Consider the following 27,588-nt stretch of genomic DNA (forward strand, 5'->3'; position numbering starts at 1 on the left):
AATGCTAGTATTTTCTAATTAAAGACTGTTTTTTGAAAATCAGGTAGATGCTTCAAATAGTGTCCAACATATCTGCACCTGAAGTACAGCACCGTTAATTCATATATCTGAGAAGGCAAGTGGTCGGTGGAAAATATCATTCAATGTGGCAATTTTATCTTATTTTTTGATTTCCTTTTAAATACAGTCTTCTGACTGAACCTTTTCAACTATTTTTCTGTCATTTCTTCAGATTCAGGTTTAAAGACCATTTGAAAATACCACAAATTAGAATCTTAGACTCTCTCTACTTGAATATAAAAAGTTTCAATGGCTGTTCATGAGAAACAAGGGTAAGGAATTTAAATCAGATTAAAGGAAGCTGCGGGTAGGCATGTTATCATGGTAGGGCGGTAATGCACACAGTAGTGAAAACGAGGAGAGGCTCTGGCGCCAGCCCAACCTCAACTCCAGTTCTGCTTTGGGTATTTTAAGTGAAGCTACGATTCCCTCATTTCATATCATATAAAAATAACCTAACCCATAGGATTTTTTTTGTGAAGAATAATGAGATATTGTAAAGCTTCCAGTATAATCTTTGCACTAGGTAAGTTCTCAATAAATAATAGCAATAATAACAATTATATAAATTATTATGTTAACTTACGTCTTTTATTTTTGAAGACAGGATCATGCTAAAATCAATAATCTGATGAGACAAAAAACATTAAAATTATACAAAGTAAACTCACTATGATATTAATAAAGGCTTTTCTTGGTTAAATAAAACAAAACACTAAGGTTTTGTTGAAATTTTCATTAAACCAAAAACTTCAAGTGAGGTATTTTTTTGTTTGTTTTTAGGTTTTGGTCTTTTCCTTCTTTCTTCTCCTCTCCTCCCCTCCCTTTCCCCTTCCGCTTCCACTTCCCTTTCCCCTTTCCTTCTTTTTTTTTTTTTTTTTTTGCCAGATATTACAAATACTATATGGCTATAGTGAAAAAATAATTCTAAAATTTTAGCCTTCAGGCAACGTGGGACTGTCACTGCAAAAAGGGAGGCGGATCATCTCATGGGGAGACATTTATTACTCCTGATTTCTCCATGGTGCAAGGGATGACCATCTAACTTTTGTGCTCAGATATAAGCTTGTTATGGCTAAAGTTTGAAAGTCACTTGATATTCTAAGCCAAGATAAGAGTAGAATATATATAAGCCTCAAATCTGTCCATGATTCTGGTCAGGCTTATTTTTCACTTACTTCTGCTCCTTTTTGTAATGGATTGATATAGAGCTGAGGCTCTCAACTGAGGGCAATTTAGCTCCCCAAGGGATATTTGGCAATGTTTGGAGATGTTTTAGATTGTTATAATTTTGGTAGTGCTATTAGGTAGAAGACAAAGATGATGCTAAACATCCTATAATGTACAGAATAACCTTGTAAACAAAGAATTATTTGGCCCAAAACGTGAACAGTGCTGAGGATGAGAAACCTTAATTTAGGACAGCCATGAAATTCCAAATACTCAAATGCTAATGACAGGATTTAAAGTTTAGACTTTCATTTACTAGCCTTCCTAAAAATCAACTATATAGTCACAAAATAGGAATTATAATATGTACCTGATACAGAATACTGTGAGGTTTCAATGAGGTAAGTTATATAAACAACTCGAAACACTGCTTGAAACATGGCAAACACTTCATACATATTCACCATTGCTATTATTAGTGTTGTATTCTTTTTACCTCTATGTAAGACAAGTGCATGTTTCTGCTTTTCTTTGAGGGATACACCCTAGCCTTGCCTCCCCAAAACAATTGCTTTCTACTCTAGGGAAAAACTGAATTTTGATGGTATGAGTACTCCTTCTTCTTTTATACCACACTATGTCTGCTCTGAAAATTGAGCATCTGTGATCACTTTACACTTTTTCTGATCCTTTCTGTGAACTAGCAGATTGATTTTTAAGCTTATCCTGTTGACATTTTCAGTTCCTAGGAAGTAAGACATTTGTTTTGCTCTAAGCTTTGTCCCTGTGGATAACTCTACCCTGATGGCACCCATCTTTTAGGGATTTCAACAATCCCCCAAATAAACCCGAGTCCATCTGTTAAAGGACCTAAAAAGAGTCAGAAGTGTGATTGAAGGAAATTGAGCCTTTTGGTCTCCTATTCCTTCCAGATTTGCTTTTTGTTTGGTTTTTATAAAACTCTAAATTTGCCAAGGAACAAATACTGTTTCTCACAGGTTAATGCCTATGTTCTCAGTAATATGAGAAATAAGGGAAAAAGGTGTTGGATAGAGAAATTTATTACTGAAGAATGTAGGAGGATTAGCTACAGTGAAAGAGAAAATATACTGCAGCCTACTGGATTTTAAAAACTTTTTTTCACACTATTATGTTTTAATGTGTGGGGAATCACATTTTCCATACAGAAAGGTGACTTGGTAGAAATTCAGGCATAGGTTAGGCTTAGGTTTAGGCACTCTTAAATTTCTTCTCTTATTCAATTTGGACTAACTGCATGATGTGAGCCTCAATTATTGTTTTCATCCATATCATGAAGATAATATATTCATAAAGTAATTTTAAGAATGAGGACCACCTACCTACAAGGGCCTGATGCATAGTAAGCATTTAACATTACTAGTATTGATTGTTCCAATACCACTCTTTGTGTTTCAGAGTTACTAACCTTCTTTGGGAAGAGGAAAGCCTAGTATACTCTAACACGGAGATTTTATCTAAAGGTTCTAATCACTTAAAATCTGATTTCCCAATTTTCTGTACTTGCTGGCTTTTCTTCTTTCTTTTCTCACAGTTTACTGATATAGAGCTAGATAAAATATTTGTTATTAATTTTAAAATTAACTCTTTGTATATGCAAATATTTAAAAAGAAAATGTGCTGCTCTTTGATCTACTTCAAGAACCAATCTTAAGCACGTATTAAACATATTCATTTGTGATTTAGAGTCCAGATAGCATTGCAAGTTCATACCGTAAATTACCCTCTAGCTGAAACACATAGAAATGACAGAATAGGTTGTGTGTGTAGCAATTAAAATATTTTTATTATTATTATTTTTAATGACAAAAACATACTCTAGAATGGAGGGGCGGTGAAAAGGAGAATTAGTGAATTGGAATATAGCCCTGAGGAAGTCTTTCAGAACATAACTTTAAGAGATAAAGCACAACAGACAGATCAAGAGACATGAAGACTAGAATGAGGCACCAGTAAACTTAAGTATAATAAGTTTCTCAAAATAGAGAATAGAGAAAATGTCAAAGAGGCAATATTTTTTTCAATATGGCTGATAATTTTCCACATTTAAAGAAAGATTTAAAATATATATTTAAAATATATGTATAAAGTCAAGCTAGATAAATGAAAACAAATTACTTTATGGATACATTCTAGAAAAATTATGGAATACCAAATAAAGAATCTTACTATCTTTGAGGAAAATAAAAATGATTACCAACAAAGGAATGACAATCAGCCTCCAACAGAATAAGTGGTAGAACATGACAGAATAAATTCCTTTAAGTATTGAAGGAAAATAACTTTCCTTTTCAAATTCTAGAGTCAGCTAAAGTACCATTCAAAAGAGAGAGAAGTAAATATATTTTCAGGTATTCAACAAGTAAGAGAATTTACTGACTGCAGAATCTCATTGAAAGAATTATTGGAGTGCAATTTAACAAGAATAAAAAGTCAATACAGAAAGAAAAATACTACAAACATTAAAAAATATTTACCAGTAAAGTTACTATTTAGGTAAAAATATGTACAAATCTATAATTCTAAAAATAAATTCTGTGCGATGAAGAGTTAACCATGGTAAATTGTGTTTCTTATTCAGGAAAAGAGAAATAATAAAAATTTTAGAACCTCAGAGAAAAATTATATTTCAGTATGTATGTTAACATTTATAAAGGTAATAAATTAGTAGAGGGGAAAAGGGAACAAAACAAATTTATTAATGCAACAGAAGGCAGATGAGGAGAAAAATAAGCAAAGGGACAGAATAGGAAATAGAAAACATACCATGTTAGAGGTAATTCCAAATTTGATTATCTAAAATGTAAAGTGAGACATTTAAAAAAATTAAATCATACAGTTGGATACTAAAACAATCTAAATGACATAAATTAAAGATTAAATAAAAATTATAAAATATTTACTATGAATGACATAAAGTATTACATATTAAATCTAATAGGATGCAGGACAAGCATTGGTTATATAGAACACCTATTTATGATAAAAGCTCTCAGAAGAGTAGGCATAGAGGTAACATACATCAACATAATAAAGGCCATGCATGACAAACTCACAGCTAACATCATATTCAACAGTGATAACCTAAAACCTCTATATTTAGGATTATAAACAAGATGAGATTGCCATTTTTACTACTTATATTCAACACAGTATTGGAAGTCCCACTCACAGCAATCATACAAGAAAGAAAATAAAAGGCATCCAAATTGGAAAGAAAGAAGTGAAACTGTCTCTATTTGCAGGTGACTTAATACTATATTTAGAAAATCCTATGGATTTCACCAAAAATAAAAAATAAATAAAACTAATAATTGAATTTAGTAAAGTCGCAGCATATAATATTAATATTCAGAAATATGTGCATTTCAACACACTAATAACAAACCATCAGAAAGAGAAATTAAGAAAACAATCTCATTTACAGTTGCATCAAAATGAATAAAATACTTAGAAATAAATTTATCCTAGGAAGTAAAAGACCTGTACTCTGAAAACTAACTGACATTGATGAAAGAAATTGACAAAGACACAAATAAATGGAAGGTATACTATGCTTATGGATTGGAAGAATTATTAGCCTGCCTTGGCTAAGGACTTTAGTACAATGATAAGTAATGATGAATGATGAGTGATACTTCAGCTTAGCAGTAAGCAGTTTCCTTGCTGCCTATCATCAATCTGATTTCAGAAATGTTTGCCTTGAAAGAACTGCTTTGTAAATCAACTTTGTGAGTCCTCTAGATTTTGAGTTCATTTTCTTTGGAATCAATATGATATCTTTACTAAATATATTTAACAAAGAAAGCTGTTGAAAATGTCATCTTGTAAAGGTCTTACTGTGTTATAATTATTGGAAAATAAAACTAATAAACAGAAAAACACTGATATTTACCAATATAAAAGCAAGAAAGGAGGTAAATAAATTAAACAAGAGCAGCTTAGATGGTATATAAGATTTAATTCTAATATTTTATCATTTCACTTTGGAATATCTTGACTAGTAGAAACACATGTCATTGGAATTTTAATATTTAATTGGATAAGTTATGTTTTTGAATCCAATGACAGTGACGATGCCTATGATTTTGCACAATCTGATGTTGATTAAACATTAAAAATAATTCTGAGAATATATTTGATATACTTTTTTCACGTGTAATGGCTTGGTGTAGAGACAGAGGAGAGAAAGAGTAATCAGAGTGATCATTTCATAAACTATATAAATGTTTAACCAATGTATGTATACTTACAACTAATAATAAAATAAAATTTAAATAGAAAAAACATATTAAAGAATGAACCCTAACTGGAGGCTAAAAGTGAATACTTGTAAAAATATTTGGATCGAAACATTTATATATGTGAATACAAAAAAAAAATTACAATTGAGAATAATCTCTGTGCAGCTCTGAGCTTACCAGATACCTTGGCACATATAGAGAATGTTTTTTTTTTTTTTTTTAATGCCAGTTTATTCATTTTTTCATACCATATATACATAATTATTTTTAACATTTTATTTTTTTATTTTTCCCCTCCCCTCTCCATCCCCACTTCTGGTAACCATAGTCCATTGTCCATGTCCATGAGTCTCTGTTTGTTTGTCCTGTTCATCTGTTGCTTTTAGGTTTATATCCCACATATGTGATATAATGTGATTTTAAACCTTTTCTGTCTGGTTTATTTCACTTAGTATGATTATTTCAAGGTCCATCCATGTTGTTGCAAATGGCATTATTTCATCTCTTCTTAAGGCTGAGTAATATTCCATTGTATATATGTACCACACCTTCTTTAGCCAATCATCTACTGTAGGGTATTTCAGTTACTTTCCATGTCCTGGTCACTGTGAATAATGCTGCTATGGACATTGGTGTGCAAATATCTTTTTGGATATGGGTTTTCAAGTCTTTGGGGTAAATACCCAGTAGAGGGATTGCTAGATCATATGGTAGGTCAATTCTAAGTGTTTTGAGGAACCTCCATACTGCTTTCCAAAGTGGTCGTACCAATTAGCAGTCCCACCAGCAGTGTACGAGGGTTCCTATTTCTCCACATCCTCTCCAACATTTGTTATTACTTGTCCTGTTAATTATAATCATTCTAATAGGTGTGAGATGGTATCTCATTGTGGTTTTGATTTGTATTTCCCTAATAGCTAGCGATGTTGAGTATCTTTTCGTATATTTATTAGTCATTTGTATGTCCTCTCGGAAGACATGTCTATTCAGGTCCTCTGCCTATTTTTTTTTTTTTGATTGGATTGCTTGTTATTTTTGTTGTTGTCATTGAGTTGTATGAGTTCTTTGTATATTTTGGATATTAGGCCCTTATTGAAGGTGTTGCTTGCAAATAAATTTTCCCATTTGGGTGGTTGTCTCTTTACCTTGTTGACAATTTCTTTTGCTGAGCAGAAGCTTTTTAGTTTAATGTAGTCCCATTTACTTATGTTTGCTCTTACGTCCTTTGCCTTTGAGGTCAAATTCATAAAATCCTCTTTAAGCCAAGGTCCTTGAGTTTAGTTCTCATGGTTTCTTCTATGCATTTTATTGTTTCAGGTCTTATTTTCAGGTCCTTAATCCATTCTGAGTTAATTTTGATGTGTGGTGATAGACAACAGTCTAGTTTCATTCTTTTGCGGGTGGCTTTTCAATTTTCCCAGCACCATTTATTGAAGAAGCTTTCTTTTCTCTACTGTATATTTTTGGCATTTTTGTCGAAAATTATTTGCCCATATAAATATGGGTTTATTTCTGGACTCTCAATTCTGTTCCACTTGTCTGTGTGTCTATTTTTCTGCCAATATCATGCCATTTTGATTACTGTCTCTTTGTAATATACTTTGAAGTCAGGCAGAGAGATGCCTCCAGCCTCGTTCTTTTTTCTCAAGATGGCTTTGGCATTTCGGGGTCTTTTGTGCTTCCATACAAATCTGATAATTTTTTGTTCTATTTAAAAAGTGTTTTCTCAATTGAAAATAATATAATCTACAGAGAAGATTTAATGGATTGTATCAATATAAATTTGTTAACTGTAAAATGTAACTCAAATGAATTCTGAAAACAACTTTATGAAAAACATAAGGAATGAGACCATATCAGAAAAAAATACCAATGGCACTGGATTAAAGAGCTACAGCTAAGTTATTTATTAAATTATGTTATTAAAGAATATTAATTACCACCAAGAACAATTTACTACTTACCTTCAATTTAATGTTCAGGTAATTATGAAAAAGATGTTTCTATATGTTACATTAAGACATACAGATGTATGTTATTTTTATTTTATCTTGAAAGTAGTTTTCAATATAATTATTTTATAGTTCCACTAATATAATAAAAGTAGTTTGTTAAAAACAAATAATTTGTTATTGCTGGTACCCCTTTTACTCTTACCATTGTCTCAATTTAGATAACACATTTTTTCATCAGCTTTTTGTGTCCTGCTAACATCTATATATTTTCAAACATTTGCTGTAGAAAGGTAGTCTGTTCTGCTTGACTGAGCAATTTCATTTAAGATCCTCTTAAGTAGGCATTTCTCAAAAAAGGTGTGCTGGGTTTAGGCATGAGTCATAATTGCTCTTGGGAATCTTTTATTTTTATTTTTTTTTCCTTTTTCCGGTGAGTTAAAAGTTATGCAAATTAAAAAAATGATTGAAAACAGTATAAATCAGTGCAAAATAACATCATCAGGAACAAAAATAAATGGTGCAAATTCACACTGGCAGATGGGGAACAAAGCACAAAGCATAACTGAGTTTTCTGGGAAAGGCTTTAAGGTAGCTCTAGGACTGGTTGCCTAGAGGATTAGTTACACTGAGCAAACAAAGAGAAAATGGGAGAGGTATTATGAACTAAAGCAGGAAGATGGCTTTTTCTGGGTGGTCAGCAGATTGAGCAATGAGGTGGAGGTATTTTGTAAGCATAGAATGTGGAGGTGTATTGCAAACAGCATAGAATGCAAGGGCAAAGATTTGAACTTTAGCTGAGGGTCTAGAAAGTCATGAATGAGTGATGTATATAAGACAGTAGGAGAGTCATACAGTGCTAGATTGATTGGAGAATGGACATTTATATTTGAGAAAATTCTGAGACTAAGACTAAAAATTCTGAGACACACCTAGATTAGAAATGATAAGGTCTTAGACTAACAGAATGAGTGAAAAAGAAAGGAACAAATCCAAGAAGTATTTTGAAGAAAGGAAAATTGGTAAATTATCTTATATAATAAACACAAGTTTTAAAAAATATAATTTGAGGATTGTTTAACTAGAGACTTTGAATTGGCTAGCCCAGCAATCAGAGTTAAACCAGGCTTTTCCCTATAGAAAATCTGAAATAATATACTGTACTGATAAAATCACTTAGTCACAAGATGTATACTAGGAGTGTCACTTAACAAAAATCATAACAAACACACAAAATTAAATTTCTACAAAGGGATATCTTTATGTTTCACTGGAATTAGTAGTCAGTGGTGGCATGGATGTAACCAGGATGCTCCTCAACAGTTTTACTCAATGTCTAATGCCCCCAGCATTAGTCACTCAGGAAGAGCAGACAAGCCTTGTTAAAAATGTAAACAAGATACTACATGAAGCCATTAGGATCCATTAACACCTTGAACCAATTTAATTGATCAAATTAGCTAACCTACTCTAAAGCATGAGGAAAAGGGATGTGCAAAAAGGGACAGCAGAGAGATTTTTTGTGTGGGAAGAGAGTTTTTCAGAGAAGTCATTATATGAGATGTGTATAGCTTCTTTGTGATGCTGTTTATTTTGGGTCTGCAATGTGGATCCTTCTTCTTTCCACTTACTCTGTCTTCTGAGGAGGTAATACAGAATAGGATAAAGAAAACTGGTTTAGACATAAGAAGATCCTATGCCAATTCTAGTTCAGGCACTGAATTACTGATTACTGTATGACCTCACTTGTCCCTTCATTTCAGCTTTTATTTTTGTAAAATGAGGGCCTTAGATTACATAAATAATGCTGGCTCCATTTATTCAATTCTGGAAAATAGTTAATCACATCTTTATTTCCACAGTTTTTTTTGTTGTTGTTGTTGGTAGTTTTCTTTTAGTCCAAGGGACTTTTATAAACAAATTCACACTTCTATCAAGAAAATCACCTATGTGACATTCTGAAGCACCAATGATGTTCCAAAGACATATATTTTCAAACTCATACAGATTATCAGGAATCATTGTTTATGTTGAAAATCTATAGGACCTAGATTTGCATAAGGCATCAATTTTTCTTATATTCATATTTCGCTTATTATAAAGTCCCAGTATTTATGTTCTATTTGTCATCTAACTATATGGGATATTTTAATTCCAGAGTAACCAATACATCATCTTTGAAACTATACTAAATTTATAAATAGCTTAGTCTTTAACACATATTGTCAAAATGCAAAAAGAAAAATTAATAAATCTTTTCTTATTGCACGTTTTTATTTTTATGGATTATAATCAACCATCAAGCCTCTGGAATTCACAGAATTATCATCCTGCTATCAAAAATAAAGTTTTCTGATATTCTCTATAATTCTATAGAGAATTACTTACAGGTATATTATTTAGGATATCAAATATGCTTTCAACTAAGATGAAACTGCAGTGATATGCAGGGAGAAAGTGGAACTGGGATTGTTTGGGACAGTATGACATGCCAGGAGATCTGATGTTTGACATTTATGTTTATGGAGAACATCAAAAGTCTTCATTTGGAAAAATTCACCTTAACTTTTAAATATCTTTATATTGTTAGAGTCTTTATTGACTAGCACTATTTGGAAAGAGAGAAGGAAGGAAGGAAGGAGAGAGGGAGGGAGGGAAGAAGAAAAAAGGGTAAGAGAGGGAGAGGGGAGGCAAGAAGGAAAATAAATGAGTCAGGATTCTCAATCGAAGACCACAGGGCAACACTACCTACATTGATCATACAGTTATTAAGCAATATAGACAACACAGAAAATGTAGAGATTGCAGAAGAAACAGATTATGGAAGGAGTTCTGTAAATTGCTCCTTCTATCACCCCGAGAACTGGCTTGCCAAAATCAGGAAGCTACCTCATAGCCACTGACTTCGGAAACATCAGACCAGGCCACTGCTGTGAGGTACTCCATCCAGGAAGTCAAATGTTCTATGCTCACCCATTATCCCTACATAACTCATTTCCAAAGCAAAGCTTTGTATGGGGGAGGCTGAAAATATAGTTTTTGCTTTATTATTATTATTATTATTATTATTATACTTTAGAAATTATGTTTTAAAATGTGGAAAATTTACAGAGACTGCTCAAAAAATTGGAGGAAACACAGATCGAAGAAGCCCAATATGGGATATATTTAACAAACCCAAAGCTTAAAAGTTTGAACATTTATCCCAGAGACAGCAGTTTTGAAAGAAGGCAACTTAAGCTTGCACGATTGTTCAAAATGTTCAGCAAACCTATTTGGAATTTTGGTCCTTTAAGTTTTCTCTTTCCCTTTCCCTTTAGTTGTTTAAAAATTATTTTTTTAAATGAGAATTTTTATTCCTCAATATTTTTCCCACTAGACTAAAATGAAGAATTACTTCTAAGATGGTATGCCAATCTTGCCTTAGTACCATTTAACCATATTCTCTTTTCTTGCTTGTATATAAAGAAAAGTTTACAATTCTGTCTCCTTTCATTGCTCTGAAAGTATTAATTTCTCATATAGTCTATTTCTCCAAACTAGAAACGAGTGGGCTTTTATATAAAAAGAATGGTTCTTATAAAACATATTGATGACATTATTTACTTGACATGATTTTTACTTGAATAACAAAACCAAAACAAAAATAAAACTCAGAGTTATTCAGTTACCAGAAAGAAAAGTACATATCTAAGAAATAAAATATAAAAATGATTTGCCTTTAAATTGATGCTAGATGTTTTCAGGATTTTTAATGAATTAATTGTACAAGAGAATTAACATCAAAATATTGGAGAAACTAAAAAAGATTGAATTAGTTGGATAGTTTTATGATAAGAACATTTAAACCAGAACGATGAAAATCCAAGTGAGGCCACTTGAAGTTTCTCTTGTTCCCTAAAATAATGAGGAATGCGATTTATATTCTATGGAAGAAAGTAGTATATTCTCTTCTTCGATGTAAAACTAAACCACATTTCCTGGTCCCTTTGAATTTAGATGGAACCAGGCGACAAGTTTTCTCCAATAGGTTGCAAGTAGAAGTGATATGTTCCAAGTTCAGAATGAAGTAAAGAATTGGCTCTGCTTTTCTCTACTTTCCTTTCTTCCTTCTTTCCTTCTTTCTTTCCTTGCTTCTTTCCTTCCTTCCTTCATTCTTTCTCTTTTCTTTTTTTTTTTCCTTTTTTGGTCTACTGCCTGGATGTAAAGACTTCAGTAAGGGCCCTAAAGAATGGCAAAGCTATTAAAGTAGAAAAGGCTTGAATCTCTATAAAACTGCATGGAGCGGAGTCCCTGTTGACTCACATTGGATTGTGAAGTGAGCAAAAAAGAAATCCTTATTTTAAGCCTATAGAATTTTCAGAATCATTTTTCAAAGCTGTTAACCTACCCTAACTGACATACTTTTCTGACCATAATATGCAATGGGAGAAAGTATTTAAAATTGGTGTACGCATTTTAAACATTTTTTTATTATTTTTATTTTTCAATTATAGTTGACACTCAATATTATTTTATGTTAGTTCCAGGTAAGCAGCATAGCAGTTAGACATTTATATGATTGATGAAGTGATCTCCCAATTAGCCTAGTATCTACCTGGCACTATGTATAGCTAGTACAATATTATTGACTATACTCCCTATGCTATCCTTTACATTTCTTTGTCTGTCTATTAATAAAATGTATTTCTAAGCTCGAGATGGAGCTGCTTCTGCCTGGAGGGACATGTCAGCAAACCAAAACTTAGATAATTTTTGTGTCCCCGTAAATGCTGCACTGGACCAGAAACACAATGTATTAGGTCTGCCAATCCTCAAACATCAAGCCAAATCTGGGCTTTAAACTTATTTTTCTGTTCTTTCTCACCCCAAACAAGGTTGACTTATGCGTCCCTAGCCAATCAGACATATATATTTTATTTTTCTTTCTTATTCTTTACTCTTCATTCTATAAAACTTTCCTGCCTTCTACCCCATTTTACTGTTCTCTGAATAGAGACTGTCCACTTCATGAAATATTAGATTTAAAGACTGTGTCACCTAAATTATCTTCTTTAATCATTTTAACATTATCAAATTTCCATAATTCATATCTACATGAAAGTATACTGCAAATTCTAAAGCATCTTATAAATTTAATATGCTATTGTTATGAACAACATTAATAAAATATTAAAAGTTACACAAAATTCAGTTATTTTGGACTAAAAGTGCAAAAGAAATGGATACAAAAAAATTCCTTTAAAAGTGAATTTTCTGAGAAGCAATCATGTTGCAGGATCATGAAAGTTTGACTTCCAACTATTCTAACAGCTACATTTATTAATACAACAAATACAGATTTATAAGGAAATGTAAAACATAAAACATAGAGAATTTAAAATATGCAACAAACCTAAAAATCCATTGTTTGTTGTTTTATTTTTTCTTAATACTTTTATTTAATTTTATTTAGCTATTTTAAAGATTATATTACTCTAGTCAGAAGCAGTGTTTTAGAACTCAGCTGGGTAGAAGGAACTTTCTCACCACTCCATTCTAATTTGCAGTTTTGCTATAATAAAAGCCCTAAATATATTGCTACTGTCTAGACATTTTATCTGAAACAAGTGTCCTTTGTAGTCTCAGAGGACTTTTCTATTTTATTTCCAGTAAATCAAAGTCTGTGAAGAGCTTTGGTTCTTATTAAGACATACCCTTCACAGTCCAGTGATTGCCAACAGTGGCAAGTCATTGACAGTTCATTTACATATAAGTGATGACTTCCATCAGGTAGTTGGCTCAAAAACACAATGGACATTTAGAGCATATCCAATATTTCTTGTTCTTTGATGAGTGCCAAGTGCCAATTTTTATATAGAAACTAACTATCGAAAAGTGCAGTCTTCTTTTCCCTGACCTTACTCTGTCTTCTACAGCTTTACAGTGACTTATTGTCACTGAACTTAATGCAGAATCATACCTCTAAAAGACAGTCCGTAACCCTACTTCAGTTTGCTAAAAAGAATAATAGTCAAATGTAGGAAATACGAGACAAGAACATTTTATTAAAAGAAAAATAATCTTTTTCTGTATTGTCCCCCTAATTGTCTTAATCACAATTTTTATATTTTGTTTTTATAAGGTATTTTTATGATTGTTTTACATTCTTTTCTGTTATAAATATATTTGCCATTTGAAATAGTGGCACTCACTACATAACACTCATTAGGAAACCCTGTATTTTGGTTTGTAAGTGCTTTTCATTATAACTCTATGCTTTGCTCTCAGTTTTTTTGTTTGTTTGTTTGGTTGGTCGGTTTTTTTTTTTGAAAGTGGTGGCAGAAATCTAGCCAAATTTTTATCTTAATAATGCTATAAAAAGAAGCAGGCTGATGATATTATCATGCTGTGACTTAACTTATGTGAGATTTTATTTTAATTGTGCATTTTTCAGCTCCTTTTGGTACTGAAAGAAAGAAAAACTTGTCTGTTTGAAATGAAATTCTTTCATTTATCAAAGGGAGAATATGAATACCTGAATTTCTCTACGCTAACATCTATGGTTTTGCTAGTAATCATCTTTTTTCCCTATCAGGTGTTTCGCTACTAACATTTCCTGGTTAGAGTAACACCATATTTTAGTGCAGCTTGTTTCTGGTTTTGGTGAGGCCCTGAGTTAACATAATTCTTGTAATTATTTTTTCTAAAGATTTTATTCCAATGACTTTTACATATATTCCACAGTAAACTCCATTGTGTGAAGTAGCCTGAGAGATTTTAAAAACCAAAGAGTCGATTACAGAAGTAATAGATTCGGGGTAAGAATTGTAAAGATGGAACACCTGTCGTGTGGTTCCTGCCACTAGTCATACTTAGCCTCTGTATTATGCTTGGATTCTTATCATTCATCCATTGCTCCTTCACTTGTTTCCAGTCCCACTCATGAAGGGAGGAATAAAGGGAGGGAAGAAGGATGTGAGGGAGGGAGTGAAAGATGATGGATGGTTGATGGATGGATGGATGAAATTAAATTCAAGATTATTAAGGAACTGGTGTTAGCCATTGTGCTTCGACCCTTTCTGAACTAAAACTGTATACTGACTCTGTTTTTCACTTCAGAGTGAGCAATAATAAGAGGAAAAAATAATACTAGGAATACACTAATAAAATTATATAGTTTAAAGGATATTTTGAGAAACGATTTCCAAAAAAGTTTAAGTGAGTTTGAAAAATAAGAATCTTAAAGTTTCTTTATGGCATTTATTGGTAATGGAACAAAACAAACGGAAGACTATCCAATGAATGGTTTATCCAAAGATATTTAGAAATTATAGGCTGACTTTTTGAAGACCTTCTTTGGATATGCAAAGATGCTTGTCATTTTCTTGTTGATACCGAATTAATCCATGGCGAAAGTTAACTTACCTCTTTGAGTAGATAGGTTCAACTCTTAAGATGACAACATTGTATTGAAAACATTATTCTACTTCTCAGATAAATAATGTTGTCTCATTTTCCTTTCTCTTATAGATCTGCACACTAACTTCCCAACAATCCGGATGTTAGCTCTTTTGAGTATTGGATGTCCAGTCACTGTAAGATGAAAGGCATAATTATATTAATAAATTTTCAATTAATATAAGAGAATGTATCATGTTTTTGACATCATAAAATATTATAGGAAATCAATTATGGTTGTGCTAGACCACACAAAAAATTTGACTTGCACACATATCCTTCAGGTGCATTGCATTGCATCACATCTCATGCCAAGAATCTCAGCAAGAGTTATTGTTGGACCAAAGAGTTGAGGAAGGGAATGGCAGAACCTGGATTCATCAATACATAGCATGGTTGAAATACATTAGATGCATATTTACTGGAAGAATAGTACTGAATTTTTTTGCTTTATGAAGTAATCAGTTTTGACACTGATACTCACATCAACATAAACCACCATTTATATAGATTGGTTGTTCTTGATCCATCTTTTGTATAAAATGACTTTCCAAGTGAGAAATAAAAGCCATAGATTTACCGTGGCTACCATTATACACAGTGCTAATTTACAGACAGGGTAGTATACTTTTAGGACCTATTGTTGTTATTAAACAAAATCATAACCAACTGCCAAAAAAAAGAAAACAGTTAAAGTTATGAGAAGAACAATGTTCATTAGTGAAAGGAAATGAATGACTTGAGTTGTACAAAAGAAGCAGGACATTGTTGCTATTTTTATGTTTATACTGTCACGAGACAAAGAGCAAGGTTTACAATAAAACTAAATGAGACTATGCATTCAGAATATTTATAAAATAATTAGTAATTATTGTACGTGTGGTCATAGAGAAAGGCAACCACCAATTGGTGTCCTAATTTAGTAGTTATACAAGATAAGCATGTTAGTTCTAAAGATGAGATCTTAGGAAAAAATTATTTCCTTCCGTGAATTTCTTTTTGATAATATATAATATCAATCATATATTTCATCAGACAGAAGAGAAATGAAATATAGGATCACTCAAAGTAGGTAAAACATTAAATCTGGATTCACTCACAAATATGTAAGAAGACTAAGATTTTGTGAGTGAATCCAGACTTAATATTCAATCTTAGTTTCTTTATTTTTTAAATGAGGGTTATATCTATCTTGACTAGTTAGTGAAAGGATCCAAAAACCATAGATCAAAAGATATGTGTGTAAAAACAATGTATTAATATTGACTCATCAATTGTAACAAATATATACACTAATGCAAGGTGTTAAAAATAGGGAACAGGAGGAGGGGGTGACAGGTGAAGGGGTATAGAATATTCTGTACTTTCCACCAATATTACTACAAACCTAAGATGCCTCAAAAAAGTCTATTAGTTAATAAAAAATATATGTCTGACACTTTGTAAGTACTCCATATATAGTTGCTATATTATTATTTACAGTATGAACTTATAATGTATATAGGCTTTAAAAAGAAATTTTACTAACAATTGTGTGAGATAATAGCAAAAATATATGTTGATCTGTGACACCAGTTCTTGGCACAGAGCTCCTAAAACCCTTGTAATTTCCTAAGTGACAAGAGCAGTAGGAGCACTTCTTGTTCCAATATTTGGTCTTTGACTCTATCTCTGATACAGCTCCTGAAACCTTTGCAAATTCCTAAATGGCAAGAGCACCTTTTGTTCTAAGGAGGTAATTCTGGATGGAATCCTGAATGTCTCCTGGATGGGGTCTGGTCATTAGATATACCAAGCTGTTACTAAAAGCTTGGAATTTTCAGCCAAGACCCCCAAGCCTCATTTTTCTAGAGAGGGGAGAGGGCCTGAAAATGATGTTAATAATTGATCATACCTACATGAGGAAGGCTCCATAAAGTCTCAATAGTAGGGGATATGAAGAGCATCCGGATGGATGAAACCGGAGGATGATGCACCATAGCCCCACAGGGACAGAAATTCAGGACCCTCCCAGATCTTGCCTGTCCTATCTCTTCATCTGGCTGCTCATCTGTAGCCTTTATTATATCCTTTAATAAACCAGTAAATGTAAATAAGTGTTTCCCTGAATTCTGTGAGCCGCTCTTACAAAGTAATCAAATCTGAGGAGGGGTTCACGGAAACCTCCGATTTGTAGCCAAGTTGGATAGAAAATACAGGTAACCTGATGACCTTGAGATTAGCATCTGAAGTTAGGGGGAGTCTCATGGGGTTGAGCCCTTAACATTTGGCTTCTGACATTATCTCCAGGTGGATAGTGTCAGAATTGAGATAAACTGTAGGAGACCTAGCTAGTGTGAGAGAATTGTTTGTTGGTATGGGTAAAAAAACCCCACACATTGGAATTGGTGACCAGAATCTTAGTTGGTGATCAGAAGTTGGATTGGCAGCAGACTCTTGTATTGTATAATCTGTTATTTAATGAATATTTCAATTAAGTAAATGATTATCTCCTTTTAAGAAGGATAAAAATATAGGTAGGTATACATGATAAATGTTTTTAATCTTTCAAAGTAAATATTCTTGATCTTTTCATTCAAAAAGTAGAACAAAGTCAAAGACTATACTTTTTTATAAAAACAAGTCAAATCTTGAATAAAATATTAAGTGTGCTTTAACTGCATTGCTAAGCTTGCAGAAAAGGAAGAAAATGCAGAGGCCAAAAACAAACTAAAAATCAGTAAACTTAGTGGATGTTTGAGTGCTAAATCCTTTGGGGTGGGGATGAACGGTCTGAAATTTTCTGCTGAGCACTGGATATCTGAACTTAGCCTTGTGAAGGGACTGGGGACAAAAAATAAAGCTTAGGATCCACCCAAAATGGGGAGTTCAGCATGAGACCACACGGTTAAACTGCAGCCTCAATGGACTTCACCATCAGAGTAGGAGGGATGATGAAAAAGGGAGAGAGAGGAGAGAGAAAGAAAGAAAGGGGAAGGAAAGGGAGGGAAGAGACTTTAAAGGAAGAGACAGCAAGAAACTTTCCTGTTCTCGTGAGGCTGGCTAGATAGAGCAGAGCACCAAAGCTGGATCTTGGTTGGGGGTTCCAGTTTATGTCACCTGTGTGGTCTAAAATATCTCAAATAAATTTGGAGTTTGTTGGGCCCCAAGAACGAATGGAAAACCTCTCTAGAAGAAAGTAACTTTAATCAAGGCATTTAAAATATGTCATAGAAACATATTTAGTTAAACTCCTGTATGTTGCAATGTGGTTTTAAATGGAAAAGTGGGTTACAAAGCCGTATCTACAATATGATCCCAGTTATTTTTAAAGTTGCATGCATAGGAAATACTCAGTGTAATAAATATCATAATATTAATAGTGGGTAGAACTATAATTTAGCATTAGTTCTTTTGTTTATATTTTCAACAAAAGATGTTATTTATATAAAAATAACAATATTAGAGATTTTCAAGTTTCTAGATCAGAATATGTGGTAGAAAGTCATTTGTATTATAGGCAATGAATAAACAATCAGAAGTTAGATATCTGTTTATATAGTACAATAATTTGAAGAAATGATATCAAATTGGGAAAAGTCATAAATAGATATTAAACTTAATCTGCATTTATAGGTTGTATTTTCAGAGAAGTGACATTAAATTTTTCTCAAAGTTTCAAAGTATGCCTTTGTCTTCTGTTTTCTTTTAAACTATCTCTAGATTTCCATGTTTGCAAGTCTATTTTATTTTTCATGCAATTTTTTTAACCTACCCAAAGTTCATATTATTCTACATTATTGGCTACTTCCTGTGAATGGTTCACAATGAATCAATTTGGAAAGAAAATGAACACAGATTGTGTTAGAAAATAAAATATACATTAGGTCACTGATTATCTATTGAGTCTTATTTGTTCAGGTTCATGGTAAGTGTTATGGGATGATACAAAGGGCACTAGCTAAGACCTTTCTGAGTCTCCATGTCCTAATCCAGAAACCAATAAAAACCAGAAACTGCAATTATTATGCTACTCATAGCATTTAGTTTAAAAAAAAAAAAAAAATGAAAGCACTTCCCTAACACAGTATCATAGACCTGCCCACTAGAAGATATTCATAGTCAGTATAAAGCAAAAATAGAGTCCTAGATGACAATTAAGAACATATTTCAGTAATCACCTTTAATGCCAGTATATAGCAGGAGACCAAGTCTGAATTCAAATTTTTTGCCCCTTAGGATTTCAAACAGGGGTAAATCCAGAAGACTGGCAGAAAAAAATCCTCTAGGAACTGCTCTGTGGGGAGGTGGGGGGGGGGGCAATAAGAAATACTCTTGGGGGAAAATTTTTAGAACAAAAAGAGAAAGCTGAGTATTTTTGTGTTGGTCGAAGAAGACAGAGGCATTTGGTGGGGATGGATGGTTTCATGTACTCTGAGCCGCCTCTTGCTAAGATGATTTTGCTCTAACTCTCCAGGGCCCTCTTTCCTGCCCTCCATGAGGGAAAGGCCCCAATGTGAAAATTAGAGCGCTGAAAAGCCGTTTTCCTACACCATGTCCTCAAGATGCTGAGAACACAGGGCATTAGTACCTGAGATTGAGGCAACTCTGGCACAAAGGCCAAGAGATGGGCTTCTCCTTTTAGCGGGTTGGCCTAAGCCCATGTGGGGTCAGCATGGCCTGGCCTGGACAGGCTCTGGTGACAATGGTTTTAGCAAGACATCTTTACCAGTCTTTCTAAGCTTCATAGTGGCAGCGGCAGATAGAATGAAAGGAGCCAGTGGGTATGGGATTCTATACTGCAGTCTAGAGTCATGTATTTGTGAGCACATGTGAGATACCCTAGGAGAATTCCTGAAACAATTGCGATTAGGGGGGATTGTGTTCAAAGAGACCAGAGGTTGCATAAGAGTAGGTAGAAAAGTCTATGCATGAATATTTTTGTGACTATATATGTATCTACATATGCATATGTGTGTATGTATATAGTTGGAAATTGTTTTGAAATATTGAAGTTTTGCTTCCACTCCTCACTGTCCCTAGTTCTAACTCTGCCATTCAGGCAATAGTAATGGCTACCTTCAGAGTGACTGAAAATAAATCACTTAATTTATGATTATTATCAATTTCAAAATAAGGAAAAAGTTATAAGTAGATAATAAATATTCTATTCTTGAGTTTTTAACTAATTCTCTCTTTTTGAAATTTGTAAAAATAGGAAGTATATAATTACTCAATAAACATAACGACTTAAAATGAGGTGAATAATTTTGTGACATGCCATGTAGAAAAATTCAAGGACAAAAAAGACAACTGGATTTCAAGAAGGAGGTTTGAAAACAAAGCAAAAACAACATTTTCTAAAGAAAGTCTTCTGCTTGGAAGAGTATGGCTTTTCTCAGAAGGTATAGGATTTTAGGGGAAATACTATACATTTCAAGAAACCAGAATCCGAAGAACTTAGTACAAGGTCATGTGATGACATGAGAACCCTCTCTAATTTACAGGGAATCAGAATTGGACTAGCAGACTGGTAGAGGAATGAAAGAGGAAATACTGGTGTGCTCATGAAAAAGGGCCAGGCACTCTATCCCCTTGTATCTTGCCCTGGGGAAATGAAAAAGAGAAATCTTAATAATAAAAAGGACATACAGTTTGTGACAAATTCCAAGAGTAAAGGGTTTTGTTGAAGGGGGCTGCAAACCCCTTAGAAAGAGCCACGTGACCAATATGGTGCTACAGGATTAGTTGTGGGCAGTGTCCAGGTGATGACTCTGTAGCCCAAGTTGGTGTGAGGAGAGCTACTGAGATTGAGCTTCCAAAGGGGTGTGGGAATTCTAAGACTGGCTGACTAGAAGAAGCCTAAGGTCAGTATCGGGAGAGAATCAGGTATTCGTAGTTCACTACTGGGCTGTGGCAGATAGTAAAACTGGATGTCAATGAATGGCTCCCAAGATTTCGGTGGCATGATTTATACGACAGGTGTCCAGCAAGGAGAGGTAATGAAACTGAGGATGGCCCTCACAAGATAAAAGGAAAAGAGAGTACAGGCCTGTTATAAATGAATGCCTGGCATTGACTAAATAAGGATAAGGGTTAAAATTAGATGGCATCTATAAACCTTAAGAACAGCATGAAAACACAAAAGTTAGAAATATAGCTCATAGAATATCGAGATGAGAGAAGTCAGTCTGATTATTAAAGAGGAAACATTTTCTATGTGAAGAACTTGACACTACATACTGTGCAACCAGGAAATACAAGTTTCGTAGAGAGTGATATCGACTCACTAAAAGGGGTAGAGAAAAGGGAGCTGACCTAGGTAATTTAGTGAAATGGTGTTTTGACTAGAAACTGAAGGCTGAAGACAAAATTCAGATGGATAGACACAGATAGATACAGAAAAAATTACAACCGTGTGTGCACACGGGTTGGTATCCATAAACATGTTTCTCAGATCTGTCCACAGAGAGAGCTTGGGACGGCGATACCTCGGTAGAATGAACACCTCCAGTGTGTACATTTTGGTTTCTGAAGACCATTCTCCAGTAAAAAGAACCAAAATTCCTTAGAGAAAAAGCTGCTTCTAGGGGTAGGGAAGGGATAATACAAGATGAGCCTGCAAAACCTTACAAGGCCAAAGTAAGGAAGCTCATAACTTTTATGATATTTATTTAAAATATGCAAAACCTCAGCATTAAAAAAAAAATGATGATGATGATGATGAAATAATAGCTACCATTTAATATATATATTCTGTGCCAGGCACTGTGCTGAGTACTTTACTTATATTATTTTAATTTCACTTTCTACCAATAACTGCTATTATTATTATTATTATTATTATTATTATTATTATTATTATTAGAAACTAAGTCTTATATCAGTGACATGTTTCATTGGGCTATGGCAATTCCTGATCCACATATGGATTTCAGAACCTTTAATAACAACTCAGTAGAAATCACAGAACTATTTATATCATTATTTAGTTTTTAAATTAAGTTTATTGGGTGTACCATTGGTTAATACCATATCACTCATTTTTAAAACAGATCTATGTTGCATTACATTGTAGTCTGTCTTTTCACATGTTTGTCCTTTAACTTCAAAATACCAGTAATTCACTTCTTTGTCTCACTGTACTAATCTCTAAAAGAGTGTCTTTCAGATAAACAAATGTTCAATAAATAGTCTTGATAATGCTTATTTTTGTTTTACAAAAACGACATCATATTATGCATATTTTGCTTTCTTTGCTCAAAAATTATTAATAGAAATTCCTCTAAGTTAACTAGTATAGTTCTAATTCATTATTTTAAGTGGTACATAGTATTCTGTGATATGACTGAGTCATAATATTTCTCTACTGGTTAATGTTTACTTTGTTCCTCAGTTTTTCCAAATAAAAATAATGGTAAAGTAAGCATGCTTATTTCTGTTTGTTTAGTAGTGCTTTTATTTTCATGTGACAAATTCCTAAAATGTAGTGCAGACTTAAAATATATATAATTTTTAAATTTTAATTGATATTGCCAAGGTGTTTTCTAAAATGCTATGAAATTCATCTATCTACCAGCAACATGTGACATACTTCTTTTCTCATATTCCAGCCAGTAATATTGTTTTGTTTTTATATTTTTGTTTTTAATTATGGCCAATCTAAAAGCTGCTAATTCTTTGGGTTTCCTCATCTACCAATAACTTTGAACTCTTTGCATATTTTCAATAGTTGTTGGACTTTTGTTTTGTGATTGGTTTCTCTACATTCTTTGTCTATTTTTTATTGGATTACCCCCTTACTCTCAATTTAAAATAGCCTATTGTATTAAACCTCTGTCTTCTAATATGCAAATCTGCTTTTAATTTTTTAAAATAGATTTGTTTCTGGTATTTTTTATGTAAAAATTTAAAAACTTTTATGAAACCAGTCATTTTTCTTCTCTTTTATATCCATCATTGAACATCTCTCCTGCTCCTAGCTTGAATGTGTAGATCTCTAGCTTTCTTTTTAGAACTGATTGATTGATTGATTGATTGATTGATTGATTTAGACTGGTTATTTAACTTTCTCAATTGTTGCTTCTGGTATCTGTGTATATTATCAAAATAATTTCTCTCCCTAAAATTGTTGATATAATAAACTGTAGGAATAGAAGTCTTAATTCCTGAAAATGGGATGGTATTACTACAATGATCTAGGAAACACATACGAAAGTGTTTCATTAGTTATTTTAGTTTACATTAGGACAACATCGCAGTGAAGATTCAAACTGCTGAATTACCTCTAAGAAAAAACAATCACAAGACTATTAAAATGTTCCAATATATATTCACAGTGGAAATGAGCCAAGGTTCAAACCATTTATATTATAATCTATTGACCTTTAATTGAAATTCAATAGATCTTAATAGGATTTAGATAAGGAAACTTAATGAACAAACTTTTCAAAGCAGAATGTTCAATATCTCACCAGGAAGTGATAATAATTCTTGTGGCATTTTTAGCTCAGAGCTAAGTGCATGAACTTCGAGATCAGAAAGACCTGAATTCAAATACTGACACTTCTAATTTAGCATCTTTTATGATCTTAGGAAAGATGAGCTCGCATTTCTTCATCTGTAAAATGATGATAATAACAGTACATACTTTAAATGAATAGTATAGAGATTTAAGGAGAAAATACACACAAAAAACACTTGCCTTAGATTTGAATGCACCATAATTTCTTAATAAATTTTAGCTATTATTATTTCTTTTCTCTTTTATTCTCTTCCACTGAGATGGAGATTATTTCATTAACTCTGCCCTAGTATGTATGTATGTATGTGTGTATGTATGTATGTATGTATGTATTTATTTGACATATTGTGTGTTTTTTAAGTATGTGAATGCACCTTCTAGAAAACAAACAACCCTCTTCCAATGGACTACCAGATCGTTTCTTGTAACCTTTTCCTATATAAATATTGTGTATCTACCACTGACGTGCCTAAATTCTGATGTGAGGACTATGAAAAAATATTATTCTCCTCCATTCTGATTGTTTTTTAACACACACTGTCTCTTCTGCCCACTCACATACTTCACGTTAAACTGTGAGGAATATAAATTCTTAAGTTGTTTTTTTTTTTTTTTTTTTTTTTTTTTTTTTTTTTTTTTTTTTTTTTAGGCGAGGCAACCCTTGATTGACCACACAGATTTTAAGGACCTTGTCAGTTTACAATCCCTTATTTTTTATTTTTTATGCCCACAGTACCTGGTCCTCCTAGGTGGTCTCCCATCCAAGTACTAACCAGGTCTGACCCTGCTTAGCTTCTAAGATTAAATTCTTAATTTTGTTCATTATTCTTAAATAAACCAGGCAGTTAAATCTATCTGTTGTATCCAAGAGCTCTACCAACACACAGCACAATCTTCTTGACCTTCCCTTTCATATGAGCATGACTCTAGGAATGTTTTAAGACTCAGTCTGGAAGAGTGCTTCAAATTTCCTTCTCTCACACCTCGAAGCTAGCCAATGATGCTTTAAGTGAGCACATTTATCAGGGTGATTATATATAATCCCTTTCCATATACTGTCCACACCTGTGGAAAGGCTTAGAATGGGGTACATTCATGGGGTAAGTATGCTCATGGTTATACTTTACCACTAGATGTCACTCTTTGTCACATCTAAGCAAATGTGGGGTCACTTCCTATTATCGAAATGCCCTGCAGTCTAGGCACCTGTCCCACCCCTGAGAAACATCCAAGAGTAGCAATAACTTGGCCACACTGGGAGCGAATAATACAGATTAATTTCCAATGTAAGACCAAGGCTGACTCTGATCATCCTCTGATCAGGATAGAAGAACCCACTCATCTCCAGCAATGAGGACCTCATTTAAGCGGTACCTAACCCCAAACGGTTAAGGCACACCTGCAGTGTTCCTGTCTCCAGGAGTATTCACCTTTCCAAGCTCAATCCTGCCAGAGACTGGTAGAATCAGTTCCTTTATTCCCTCAAATTAGTAAGAACTAGTAGGAACTCAGACGGGTCTCTGATTTTGTGATGGAAATCAAGGTTAGTCAATAAACCTGTACCACATAAACCCTTTATTCAAACATGAGCCAATTTTTCCTGATTCTCCAAGATTCGTTCCACTATTGCTAAGAGATAAATTATAGAAGTTAATTTTCAGGCTGAAAAATCTATCATTTTTCTCTTTTTCAAATATGCCCAGGAATTGAACAGATAAATTCAAATAACTGTTTCTCAGTAAGTCCATCTAAGAAACATCTCTGCAGAGCTGAGTTTATGGAAAAACTCCAAGCCTTCCAAGCCTTCTAGATTCACATTTTGCATTTTCTGTTTCCAAGGATGGCCATCTTTAGAGACCTGGAGGCCTGTTCTAACCATGACCATGTCCTTTTTCTCTCTTGTATTTCTCATGAATTTCTCGTTTCAAAAAAATGATAGCAATTAGTCTGAGTCAATGATTATAAACAACAACAACAACAATGAAATTTGATTAATTAAAAGTTTCACAGCAGTGGACACATTCTCACATTCTTGGAAGTCCAAGTTCATCTGACATAAACGTTCTCTGAACAAAATTTAAATTATTCAGAAATTAGTTTTCCATTGAGACTTTGTTAAAACTCATGTCCAGTTGGAAATTTAATAATATACTTTTTAAGATTTCTTCAATTTAATAAATTTATATAATGCTGATAGGTTTGTGTCTCTTTCTGGCCTATGTTGTCTTCAGCAGGGCATTCCAAACACACTTGTAATTATCAGATTCAATTTTGTTGAAGACCCTCTCCTTTACAGCATCCTTTGTCCAGGAAAAAATTAAAAAGGGTAAAATGTATTCTAGGGTCAAGTACAGAGTAATTTTAATGCTGAGTACAGCAAATAAAATTTAAAACTGTGAGTTATAGATCACATAATGTAACCCAAATATAAGAGAGGGAACCATGTCATCCCATTTCCAACACAATCTAAATTATTGATAAAGAATTTTAATTTTTCCTCAGTCTAATTAAAAAAAAACACAAAATGTGGCTTCTTAAAAATTCTTCTTAAAAATTATTTAAGCTCCCTTTAAAAATATTCTCTCTCTGTTACTCGACTCATCAACACTCCCCATCGTCAATCCTATGAATCTTTTTGGTCATTATTGCCAAAATTTAACCACCCATTGTAGCTGCTAAAAAAATCTTTCTCTCTCTCTTTCATCTAAACTTCAAGAAGTTCCCCATTGTCATGATCCTTCCCCACTCTCTCCTTCTATTCTCGTATTGTTAAATGCACACACTTCTAAAATGCTGCCCTCACCCTACATCTCTACCTCCTTTGTGCATCTCCCTGGAAAGACGTCTTTTTTCTATTAGGGTTGATTTTTTTCTTCTACTAGGATTGATAGGGCGAGAATCAGTTTGTGAGAATCGGTTTATTCTCACCCCTTTGAATTCTGGACAATAAATTTCACTAACATTTTAACAATATTACTATTGTAACAGTTGTATAGATATGGAAACTCAGTCTTGGAGGGGCTAGGTAACTTGTCAAGTTAAGTGGTGGACTGTGAGTGAAAACCCAAGTCAACATTACTTTAAAGTTTGGGTTAGACAGGCAGCACTACACGGTGATTATGAAGGCCAAATCTGGGCCATACTGCATAGATCTGAATCGTTACTCTGCTATTTGTCATCTATGTGACCTTGAAACAATCTCTCTAAGCCTTAGTTTTTACATTTGTAAAATAAAGATAATGACGGCATTGCTATCTATAGTGGCTGTGATGATTAAATAAGTAATATATCAGCAAAACATACACAGTATATACTATTTATTTATCATTAACCTATCCTGTTCATTATATCTTGTAGATACAGATTGCTTTATAAATTGTCTCAGACATGAAACTGTATTGCCTTTCAAATTAAAAGATTAAAAAATAAATGTAAATTTATTAGTCAAAATAATATAGATAACATCTCCAACTTGAGTTATAAATATGGAAATAATTTGGCTTATTTAACAAAGGAATAATTCACTGACCTGACTAAGCATGTCAGATACTTTATTAGTCAAACCCTTGATCAGAGTCTGAAATATGTGTAGATTCTTAATGATGATGGTGATAATGAAAACAATAATTGCTCACATTTATTGAGACTAATTGTGCACTAGGTGCTTATTTAATGAGATGATAAATACTTTAATTATCCCTTTTCACAAATGAGGAAACTGAAGCTAATTGGTTAAATAACTTGCTGAAGATCAAGAAGGTACTAAATGCCAAAATTTGGGCTTCAACCGCTGAGATGATTACAGAGCCTGCAGCGCCTAAAGCTTAATAATCAAAACTGACTGAATATTACCTAAATTTTAAGATAAATATATTTCAATTATTTGCAAATCTAGTGTATTTCTTCAGTTTATTTTTACATTATATTTACATTTGATTTTATAATCTAAAGTTGTAACATTGGTCATCTACTCATAGAATCTTTTTTGATAATAAGTTTTTGATATAAAAATAATTATTTAATATAAAATAGTCCTCGAATCTTAGAAGAAAAAGAACTCCAGAATATGTGCCTGCTAAACCCATGGGCACAGATAAATACACGTGCGCGTGCGCGCGCACAAACACACACACACACACACACACACACACATTTTTTTAAATGTAATTTTCCCAAGAAC

At 33.1% G+C, this 27,588-nt stretch overlaps 1 protein-coding gene across 3 annotated transcripts in view; it reads right to left on the reverse strand.

Moving 5' to 3' along the window:
- Window positions 1–27,588, reverse strand: part of IQCM (IQ motif containing M) — a 412,415-nt gene that overhangs the window by 31,760 nt on the left and 353,067 nt on the right. For all 3 annotated transcript variants that reach the window (XM_016144555.2, XM_036234284.1, XM_036234285.1), the window contains one exon: window positions 14,873–15,040. In XM_016144555.2, the coding sequence (XP_016000041.2) occupies window positions 14,931–15,040 (110 nt within the window). In that variant the 3' untranslated portion in view covers window positions 14,873–14,930. The remainder of the gene's footprint in view (window positions 1–14,872; window positions 15,041–27,588) is intronic.

The sequence above is a fragment of the Rousettus aegyptiacus genome, unplaced genomic scaffold, assembly GCF_014176215.1.
Source record: "Rousettus aegyptiacus isolate mRouAeg1 unplaced genomic scaffold, mRouAeg1.p scaffold_m13_p_16, whole genome shotgun sequence".
In the NCBI taxonomy this organism is placed as follows: Eukaryota; Metazoa; Chordata; class Mammalia; order Chiroptera; family Pteropodidae; genus Rousettus; species Rousettus aegyptiacus.